Source organism: Fusarium oxysporum, chromosome 5, assembly GCF_000149955.1.
Source record: "Fusarium oxysporum f. sp. lycopersici 4287 chromosome 5, whole genome shotgun sequence".
Classification (NCBI taxonomy): Eukaryota; Fungi; Ascomycota; class Sordariomycetes; order Hypocreales; family Nectriaceae; genus Fusarium; species Fusarium oxysporum.
Window position 1 is genome coordinate 2,708,240 of NC_030990.1, and position 10,998 is coordinate 2,719,237.

General features: G+C 50.9%; 3 protein-coding genes across 4 annotated transcripts; 1 reads left to right on the forward strand and 2 right to left on the reverse strand.

The window, feature by feature from the left end:
• Positions 1-962: 962 nt before the first annotated feature.
• Positions 963-1,392, reverse strand: FOXG_18217 (uncharacterized protein; the record flags this gene model as incomplete). Its single annotated transcript, XM_018398271.1, has 2 exons — positions 963-1,150; positions 1,200-1,392. The coding sequence occupies 2 exons, from the start codon at positions 1,390-1,392 to the stop codon at positions 963-965; spliced, it is 381 nt and encodes a 126-aa protein (XP_018235124.1).
• A 5,063-nt stretch (positions 1,393-6,455) lies between these two features.
• Positions 6,456-7,453, reverse strand: FOXG_01954 (uncharacterized protein; the record flags this gene model as incomplete). The annotated part of the gene is made up of 2 exons (XM_018379110.1): positions 6,456-6,629; positions 7,220-7,453. 2 exons carry the CDS (start codon positions 7,451-7,453, stop codon positions 6,456-6,458), a joined length of 408 nt encoding a protein of 135 aa, XP_018235125.1.
• FOXG_01955 (zinc finger protein MSN2/4) lies at positions 7,136-10,995 on the forward strand. 2 transcript variants are annotated; one of them, XM_018379111.1, is made up of 3 exons: positions 7,136-7,986; positions 8,049-8,537; positions 8,778-10,995. In XM_018379111.1, the coding sequence occupies exons 2-3, from the start codon at positions 8,051-8,053 to the stop codon at positions 9,896-9,898; spliced, it is 1,608 nt and encodes a 535-aa protein (XP_018235126.1). In that variant the 5' UTR covers positions 7,136-7,986; positions 8,049-8,050; the 3' UTR covers positions 9,899-10,995. The 2 variants fall into 2 exon arrangements, with proteins under 2 accessions (XP_018235126.1, XP_018235127.1); XM_018379112.1 differs by having other exon boundaries at positions 8,049-10,995.
• The last annotated feature ends 3 nt before the right edge of the window (positions 10,996-10,998 follow it).

Below are 10,998 nucleotides of genomic sequence, written 5' to 3' on the forward strand. Positions count from 1 at the left end.
TGGGTGCATGAACGCGTTGGATTGCCGGGTGTCCTGTGCCTGGGGACGTAAGACAAACGTTGTTGATCAGTATCTGACATGCTCTTACTACCCTCTGATAATTCAGGCATCATCTCACACCGAACATCTGCCAGCCCAAGAGGTTTGCCACGACGACACCACCTTTTAGCAAAGACGAGAACCATGAGATGGCCTGGACTGGTCGTTCATACGTAGCCACTAGCATTAACTCATGATTTTCATCAAGCTGAACTATAGATTTGACTCCGGTCAATTAACACGGGACGACGACACTCTTTGGGACTGGCTAGCACCAAGCTAAGTCAGACACTGTCTGTATGTGAACAATCTGAGTCCTGAGAGGTGATCTTCCAGAATCATGCCAGTAGGAAGGGTCCGGGCTGAACAACCAGCATATTGATTCGTTCGAGACTGTATTTGGCCGGGCTGAAATCCGGGGAGCGTCCCAAAGGCCGGAGGACAGGGATTATTACAGCCTAAGTCTCCGGGGACCTTATCAACGAGACTGGCTGGCCACACGGCTACCTATCCGGGCCGTTGCCAAATCTCCAACGAGTCCCGCCAGTCCATCTCGAAACAGGGGACCCCCTGACGGAGTGGAACCGCCAGGGACACCCCTTGTTCTACCGCCCATCAGGGTCCCATCCACTCCTAGACGGTACAGTTGACCCAGGCCCAGGTGAAGCCAAGCAACTCGCCTCCCAGAGACGATGTGCCGGGACCTCATGATGGTACCGACAGATGAGTCGAGAGGTTTGATTATGAGAATTGACTGCACACCTTGAAATGTCCGCTTCTCTAGACGAATATCAATGATTAGTTTTGTTAATTGAAGAAATACATATTCAGAATGTTGTGCCACGGCGGAAAGGCATTTGGGATTCTCAATGCGAGAACCTCTCTCGCAAGCCCTGGCAGCCGCGGACACGGGTTCAGATTGCCTACAGTCTGGGGTGGTTAGGCGTAGTTGGTGGCTCGCGGAACAAAACGAATCCAACACGTCGGATCCTCTCTTTTGCCTCGCTCTCGAAAGTGGTTAGCTCCCACTGATATCCAGCTCGGCCAAGCTTGCACATCCGCTGCTGCACCAGGACGTCGACACCCGGCTCCGCGAGACCAGAGCCTGCCACTAACAAGACGATGGAGCTGTCGATGCCCTCAATGTTCAGGGCCTGTACCATCTTGTGGTCTCTGCACGACGGCGGTGTCGATAGCTTCAGAGCACGTTCTTACAGAGACCTGTAAGGTGAAGAGAGTCTGCAAAAGGCCCACAAAGAGGATCAGTGGAGCTGATAACTCGAGCGAGCATAGACTGACGGGCGGCCCAATAGCCCAAAACTCTTCAACGTAGTCGCTTGCCACTGATATCATGTTTGCAAGTGGCCTATGGTGACTACTGTTTGCATTTCTGGGGTCGTCGCTCAAGATGGGCCACAATGATGCGCTGAGAAATCTTTTAGGCTGGGCCAGAAACCATGAACAGCCATGTTGAAATAAACCCTGTCAATTTCGCTGTTTTGTACATAGCTGGTTGACGCAGTTGGTGGTCTCTTTCTGGTGAGCTATAATTCAATGTGATCTAGGAATATATACGATGCGACGCCTTAGACAAAGGCAGGACCTTGTTCTTTTGCAATCTGAGAGGTCTGAATATGTTTGTTCGCGGCACAAAGCCATACACTCTATCAAAACGGTTTGCTAGGAAACTGTTTGTGTGACAGCCACAATTGGCTTTTCTTGTTCTTGTTCCTGCATAACGGTGGCGGTCGCTTGGAAAAAAAGCCCTGTCTGTTATATTTCTGCATCAGTTTGGAACGCTGTCATGCAAGGTACCAAGAGTTGCCACCAATAAGTTGACATGGGCCAACGAGGGGGTCGCCCTACTAACGACACGAACTTGCCCACAAGAGCTGACCCGAACTGTCAACGGATCCTTGAGGACCTAGCAGGCACCCCAGAATCGTTAGTTGCCCGGCTGTTGGAGGCCATTTTCATGGATGACTACTACCTGACAGGAAAGATGAAATGCTCGGTTTATCAAGAACATTGAGGGAATGAGGAGAACCCCAAGTGCTGTGGGAGACACCTGGAGGAATTGGTCAAACGAAACAAATGTATACGATCATAGCCCAAAGTCTGTGGCAGCTTTGAATCGGCAGAAGGATAATGACGGGCTTAGTGGTGAAGATCTCCAGGAATTTGGCATGGGTAAGTGTCTTTGCTGAGAATAGTTCATTGAGACGTGCGAGAAGGTTCATTGAGACGTGCGAGAAGGTTTGTATGGTTCTGCATTTGGAGGACCGAGACTTGTACCTACAGACGTACACCCTGCGGGCGCTCGTATGCATAAGCACGCACAAGTACTGACCTAGGGACACAAGACCGAGTCCATCTTTGGGCTAAAACATCAGGAATATGGATCCTCCTGTGCATGTGCGAGCTCAGGTGCTTGTGCATATGTGGCTTGCATCAGGAAATGAGAAGTCGATTTGTGCCTTGATTGTGCGTTGGGAGGCGTCCAATGTGCTTATTTGAGCAAGTGACCCATGCACTATTCCACATAATGCCATCCTCGTATGAAATGTTCCTGGCTAATGCAACCCCAAAGCATAGCACCACAGTCAGGCACAGCGACTTTGTGCATCAGCTAGGGTTTCAGGTTTGAGGAATACCCTTATGATGGCCAATGGGACACCACCCGAAGCTCTAGCCTGGCATCGGCGGACGGTCACAATTCGGTCATGCCGTTCATAATAGGCAAGGTTAGAAATTATTAGTTATCCACTACACTGGTCCGTAACGTCGCGTCCTTGACGAGAGGAGATGATCGTGTATGGTGGGTCAAACCACGGCTGACTTTTTGATAGTGAGGCGGAAACACGGGTAGAAACATTCGTATCAGAGACATCCAACGGAAGCCGTAAGAAGGCGAGACAAGCTTGGAGGACATCTCACGAGCTATTGTCAATGCCAAGAACGAGTGTGCGTTGGAGTACACTCATTTATCGTGTACAGTATTGATCACCAAAGTGTTTCACCTGTCCAAGATAAGTTTGACGATTGAAGGGTTCCGCACCGAAGGTTTGGGACCTTCTGGAACGTCGAGCTTCCGACCGAGGCTAAATCAAAGCCGGATTCTGGGGCGGTTCATCGCATGGTTCTGTATGTATTGACCTGTGGTCGTGGAGCCTCATATTAGCAACCTGGCAATTGCTCCGTTTGGAGTCTGTAACAATTCGGGGACATTTCCGTCCGGGGCCAGGTGTCCCAGAGTATTGGAAACCATGTATGTACGGATACTAACAGGGTGCTTTCTGCCATAGCAGTCGCTTGGTGCTTGGTTTGCTAGAGAGCTCAAATTACTGCTCGGCTGCCCTTTTCATATTCTAGTTGAAGTAAGACATTAGGCGAAATTTCTCTCATTCAATTTGGATACCGACGGGAAAAGGGACCCTGGTCCCGGCTTCCCGTTGAGGATTCATATGATCTAAATGGAGCTTTTGCTGCTGCGCAGATGCTTGGGTTGCGGGAAGAGGCGACCGTTCATCATTTCATGGAGATGCCATGAACATTGAGGACGACTGAACCCTTGAGAGGAGGTCAAAGTTGGGATGACAGACGCTTTGGCACGAGAGAGAATGCCAGACGCATCAGGGAATCGAAACCATAGTGTTCCCGAACACCATATTAGAATCGTCCGTGTTAGTGCAGATCTCGATCTGAGCGGTTTTCACCATGTGGCCTGCCTGTTCTGATACCTATTCTGACTCGCTGTGGGCGCAATGGTGAGACGAACTATATCCAGCAAGCTGGAACAGGAAGGCACCGTTCTAGGCGAGTCAATTCTGGCTCTTTGACCATCACGGTTACAACAAGCATGAGTGTGGTAGTTACATACTGTCGTAAGTCATTGGCCGTGGTGCCATTGTGACTGTTGTTCCTGATATGAAGTTGCTTGACTCGATGTCGTTGCCAACAGCCTATTGCAGTATGGCACAGATGACTGAGCTGCACTACCCAGCATGCACTGGCTTGTTCGTGCGCCCATGGCGATTGGGGGAGCTGAATATGTGGCGTATTTAGATGTCCATGGTGCTCTTAGACCACAAATGATTGGGGCATTGAGGTGGACCGTACATAGCTACTGAGTACGGATAGTGGTTGAAGAGACAACTGGAGTAATAGAGGCAGCCTGGGCAAGGTCCAGACAGCGAACAGGCGCATTTGAACGCCCAGGCCAGGCGGGACGAAGCAAGAAGCCAAGACTCGATCGCATAGAACCTTCCCAAGAAGGGACGGGAAGTTGTTGACAATTGGTCGGGTTGGGGGCCGGACGTCAGTCTCCAGGGTCATGGATTGTACGCAGTGACGGGATGAGATGGATGTGGGCATTCAGGACTTTGGGTTTGCTGGGTAAGATTCTGACAGTCCGGGTACCGACCAGCCCTTATCCTGGGACGTGGAAGCTGGGATGCTTCTCTGACGTTACATTTAGAAGCCGTCGTTGCTTCCTTTGGACCCTTGGGCCAATTGACAGCCTATCACTACAAAGGACGGTTGGCTGGGTCATGCTTATCCTTGTTTGAACATGTCAAATTACTCTATCCTCCGGAAGGCAGATACCAATTACCACTTACCTTAGGTAAGAGTAGGTTCCTACCTAGTTGGCGATCGCATGACCGAAGCAACGATATTGAACCCTTCCATATAGGTAGCCCCAACAGCATAATGGAGAGAAGCTTCGTAGAACAGTGGCCAACGATACCTTCGACTAAGCATGGATAAACACCCCCACCCTGATACAGCTGTGTCCTGCACAACGTAATTCGAAAGGATGGAAAGCTGTGCCTGCAGTGCAGCAGTCGACGTTCCTGGTACCTGAACGGCATAGCACTTACGCAATGCAGCTCCAGCTTCGCTGTCGCCCATCGTCATACGCTATACGCAATAGATCGCCCACTAGGTGTTCTCATCCACGACTCAACTGGCGCGCGCAGCGCCAACATACTGGGTCATACTCTGTATGTATGCTGGTGTTACAGAGAATAATGTAAGTTCAGCTCAGTTCAGGTACGAGATGCTAAAGTGCATTAGTGAGTCGTAGCTATCCATCACCTCGTACCTACCTGCTAGGTACCTTAATGCTTGGACCCCTCGGTAGCAGCTTGACCAAACTGGGTAGGTGCCGTTGGCGCTCCGTCCCGTCCAGTTTTTATGCAGAGATATTTGGTGATGAGACGTCAAAGAGCGCAACCGGGCTTGCCGCATAAAATTAATTCTCATCTCAACGGGGCTGTGTGGCATTCCCAAGCCAACCTATTGACTATTCTGGGCACCGATAACACTTTTGGGTACAGCGCGGACCAGTTTAGTGACTCCACACGACAATTGCTTGTCTCTTCAACCCCAAGTTGTCGAATTTAGTGGCATCACTTTTATATTGAGATGGTAACTTGGCTCGTCCTGAAGCACAGGATGGACTTTGACCGAGATGGGTATCTTTACATGCTGACAACGAGCTGTTACAGCATCGCGGTGCATGATGCGAGTCAAGCAAGACATGCGAACTGATAGGCAAGGCGAGGTAATCACTGTAGAGAAAAGAACCAACCAGGAACTCAAAGATGCCTAGCAATAAGCAATCATATCAGAGACTTGGATCTCGGACAAAAACTGCAAAACAGCAACGGATCAGTTCGGCCAAAAATCAATCAGGCGCCCGTTTCTCTCAAGGACTACCGACCTATTGTGTCATCAAAGGTCTGGCTTTCACTCGTTGTTTCAAACTTCCAGCTATATTCAACCATGATTGACCAAGCCGTCCACCAACGAGGCATCTCGCTCCATATCGTCATCTATACTTACGAGCTTGTGTCCAACCAGAGACCGAAGCGGCCAGTCGTCACCACAGGCTCCTTCTAATCTTGGACTACCAGGACGAAACAACGACGGCTGCTTTGACGGGATGGGTGACGTCGAACGCTCCACAGAGCCGAGTAGTCTGCCAGAGCCCGCGTCAAGGTGATCAGCCAACCTAACTGGTCTGGAAATGAAGCAAGCGTCGCCTGTACCTTACATAGCACATCCAGAGATGCATCGGGTGGAGGTGATACCATAGCCCGGCGAATGGAAGCGTGCATATCGGCGCCGTCGACTGTGTAATGGCAAAAGCGGACATGAGGAGGTGCACAACGTTGTTCCGAGTGGACAGTTTTGGAGTTGTGCACGGCCAGGGCCCATTATGGACGTGCCCAATCCTCATTATGAACTTAGCATACAAGTTATTTATTATTCTGTTACAATGAGGCGCGGCGAGTCTAATGCACCTTGATGCATGGCGACTCGCCAAGGCACTATCCTATCAGTGAACGGGATTATGCAGTTTCTGTGACGAGGTTTGCGGTTTGCGTGCCACCTGGGGGTAGGGAGGCCGCTCAAGGCGAGTGGTATTGCACCATGGCGCGCACTTTGTCCAGGGCCATCGCATAACTCGCGGTGTGTCTGCCATCCTCGGGACCCCACTGGTTGATGGGAGCCCAAACAAATGGAAGGGATAAGACGAGGGATGTGAGAAATGTGCATTGCGATGTGCTCATCATTAATGGCGGCTGTGGTATTCATTCCGTTCGTCGGAGGGCTGGATTATGCTATGCTGGACCCGGGTTTGTGGGTGATGAACACACACATCACACACCAAGCGCGTACGCAAGCCAACCAACAAAAAGTCAAAAAGAGAAAAATATGACAGACTACAGAAGAACGAGACACCAGAGACAAGACATGGGACTTGTGCACACTCGCACAGGTCTTGCACAAGCGACCGAGGACCCTCTATTGCAAGCTTTTGATTTTTCGTGCCATCCCATCCTTCCATACAAGCATCCACATGAACATCCATACCTTATCCACTACTTTATGGCCGAGCTCGTTATTCAGTCGGCGCATGGGTTGTTGCATTGGTGTACAAAGTTGGGACTGGATAGGCTTCGGGGGCTACTCTCATACCGCGGCGGGCCATCCGGCGACGGATAGGCTCGAGGTTCCCAGCCGATACCGTCCAGAATTAGAAAAGCCAGTGGCTGCGCCATAGTGGTGTGGATGGGGAGCCGTGGCCCCATGGCCCGTACTGGCAAGACTGCCATGCTTAGTATGCCCATGGGCTTAAGTTGAAGAAGACCAGGGACGCCCAGGCCCGCACCTCATGTTTCCCTTGCCCCAGACATGACTTGGGTGCTTTGACAGGGGCCTGGGGGCACTCTGCCGTCTGGTCCGCCGCTGGGCCCTTGAGGGCGTGTGTGGGCGTGGGACAGATTGCGAGTGACAGGCCTTTGAACCAAAGAGTGAGGGTGGTGGATCCAGAGGATGGGATGTGGTGGTGGTGGATCAAGATCCACAGCTCTCTGACCCTGGCTTGGTGATTGAGACACGACATGGAGGGTTTTCTAACTGACTGCCTATCGAGCACATCTGGTGTGAATACGCCAGTCCTCGTCGTCAGTACTTATCACTCCACGTCCCCGTGCTTGTCCATCCTTCGTTTCCCTCCTCATCGAAAGGTATGATCGACAACCGCGTCGGATCTCTGTAATACTCTCTTCTCTTTTATACCAGGTTCTTCCTTCTTTTGTGAATCGTTCTTATTTGCTGGATATCCTCGTTCCTCGAGAGTCCCTCACATTCATTATAACCACCTCTTGCGGCACTCTCGATATACTTGATAAATCTCTTGTGCTTGCTTCAACTACCTTGGACTAGACTTCAGACCTTACATGTACAACAAGAACGTCCCCAATCCACGCACCTAATACCGAGTCTCAACTCGTTGTCCACTCTTTGGAACACCACAAAAGAACCGAACACCACACCTTCATTAGGCCGATTGCCAGTCAAGCAAACTATACATACACCAATACCAACTTAATATCTAAACCCTCCAACCCGCTAACACCACAGCCAACTCTAAAGGTTTGTGGAATCCTGCAAATACCAGACGATGGAGATTTGGCTAACACGATAGTCTTGTACAGAAATGGATTCCACAATGATGCCCCAGGCCGTCGGCCAAGCTCCCTTCTACTTCTATAACCCTGAGTCCAAGCATGATATGCGACAACACTTTGCTCAGCAACAAATGCATATGTATCCCATGGTTCCTACACTGCCTTCAACTCCAGTCTACTCGCGACCCAGCTCAGCCAGCAACTCTCAGCCCCCTACTCTGTACAGCAATGGCCCAGCCGTCATGACTCCTACTGCCTCGCCACAGCCCATGTCGCATAAGCCCGCCATTTTGTTGGAGAATGAGCTGTACGAGAACTCGTACTTCCCTTCGACACCACCTCTGTCGACCTCTGGTAGTACCATTGGCAGCCCCAGCGCCTGCGAGGTGCTCCAGACCCCGATGAACCCCATGTTTTCTGGACTGGATGGTATCGATGGCTTCAAGGAGGCTCTCGAGCCTGTTGAGACTGCAGTACTCGACTGGTCCAACTGCGGATCTCCCCCAATGACACCTGGTAAGTTTACTTTTATCTCAAAGCCTCCAATTACCGGATCGTACAATGGTATTGTGCCGCAAGCTCGGCTTGAGCCTATTTTTGGGCCTGGTAGCGGGAAAGATGGTGGTGCTGACGTTGGCTATCGCTATCTCGGCCCAATCACCTTTTGAGGCGCAGACCTGCAGTGCGCTGTCCCAGTACCTGAACAGTGGAGCAAACACGGGAATGACCTGATGGAGACTAACTGTGCAATGATAGTGTACCTTCAATCTCAACTCGGCAAGGTTCCCTCTCTTAGCAACACCGCCAGCGACCTCGTGTCCACCCCGTCTCTGTCTCCCTCACCCGCACCTTATGCCCGCTCCGTCTCTACACCGGATTTGGACGTCGACTTCTGCGACCCAAGGAATCTGACTGTCGGTACTGGTGCCATCAACAGCACCCTCGCCCCTGAATTTGCTCTCGATGAGATCAAGGCTGAGCCCAAGATTGCTGCTCAGTCTTTTGACTTCAACCCTGCTGTTCCCCACGGCCTCCCCACCTTTGAAGACTTTTCTGATTTCGAGTCTGAGGACGATTTCGTCAACAGCCTCGTCAATCTCTCTGAGCAGCCTGCTACTGCTTCTGCTGACATCACCCGACCTCGGGCTTGCACTGGCTCCTCAGTTGTTTCCCTTGGCCACGGCAGCTTCATCGGTGACGAGGACCTTTCATTTGACGACAACGTGGCCTTCCAGTTTCCCTCTCATCCCAGCCCTCCAGTCTCCTGTGCGTCCGAGGACTGCCACAAGGACAAGCGTACCAAGAAGACTCACGTCAAGGAGAGCACCGCTGGCCCTGTCATGAACATGGCTGCCTCCGCCACAGACTCTGGTAACACTCAGGAGTCTTCCAACCAGGCTGCTGAAGCTAGCGACTCTGGTGCCTCATCTGGCTCAGAGGGTTCCCCTGCTCCTCTCCCCGCTCCTGCAAACCGCCGCGGTCGTAAGCAGTCCCTCACCGAGGACCCTTCAAAGACCTTTGTCTGTGATCTCTGCAACCGCCGCTTCCGCCGCCAGGAACACCTCAAGCGCCACTACCGTTCTCTGCACACCCAAGAGAAGCCTTTCGAGTGCAACGAGTGCGGCAAGAAGTTCTCCAGAAGCGACAACCTGGCTCAGCATGCTCGAACCCATGGTAGCGGCGCCATCGTCATGAACCTCATTGATGACGACTCACACGCATATGATGCCTCCATGATCCCTCCTACGGCCGAAGATTACAGCAACTACGGCAAGGTCCTGTTCCAGATTGCCTCTGAGATACCCGGCAGTGCAAGTGAAATGTCCTCTGATGAGGGCAGCGACCAGGGCAAGAAGAAGCGCAAGCGCTCTGACTAAATGGTCCATCAATCATACATCATTCAAAATGCTCAAGAAAGCTAGTCGATTATCTTGACATATGCCCGATACGACGCTGACGACCTTCTTCTTCTTCGGCCATCCGCTCAAATTTGACGGTGGCATTTGGGTCACGGAACATTTTCCATTTAGGTTACAACCTTGGGTAAAAGGGAGTCTTCACACAAAAGAGTGCAAGCGATAATGAATGCATTTACACATCGTCACCATACCTGTATCAACAATATCCACAGCCTCGCTACGCATCACGACACTAAGGAGGACATTTGATTTCATCGGTTTCTTGTTTTTGAAGAATTGCAATGCATCGCCAAGGTCAACTGTGCGACACAGCTGGTTGAACTTGGCTTTCTGGTGACTTTATTCAATGGACACAACTGGCGCGAGAGGGGAAAAATTATTTGGTTTTGAGAACATTTGGGAGCGGCTCCCTCACCTCACATCAGAATCGTGATGGATGAGTTTGCCAACGACAACGACCACCATAAAAACTTGGCGGCTTGCCGTTCTTTACACTCGTTGTAATCATCCTGTGCGGCTGGAAGCTGGAACTGAAGGCTCGCCGGGACGACGGTATCACTTGAGAGCAGTGGGAGATGAAGGTGAAGGCGTTTGTCTTTTTCTTCTTCCATATTCTTGTGTTTACTCTGATTCTTTGTCTGTCGTTTGCCTGTTGCTGGATTTTTAGAGATGTCGAGTACAGGAGTGTGCCGGTCACAGTCATTGACAGACGCTCATCCTCACAACAATTCATGTACAATTTAGAAGTTTGGTCTATTGATCAACAATTTACACAATGCTGCCACATATCTCGTTCATCTTGCCTGTGATTTCTTTGGAGCAGCGACTTGACAGTACGTTGACTTGTTTAACTTGACATAACACTCCTCATTGCTGCTACTTAATTGTACCTTCATCCTCCGAAACCTCAACTAAGAACTATGTCAACCTTCTAAAGACTGATGGTATGACCTACGGGACCTTGTGTGAAACCTGGCTCAGCCACTGGCGCGTCAACAGCTTAGCCATGATTCCCTCCCGGAGGAGCTCTTGATGTAACTACTATATCTCTGGCTGGC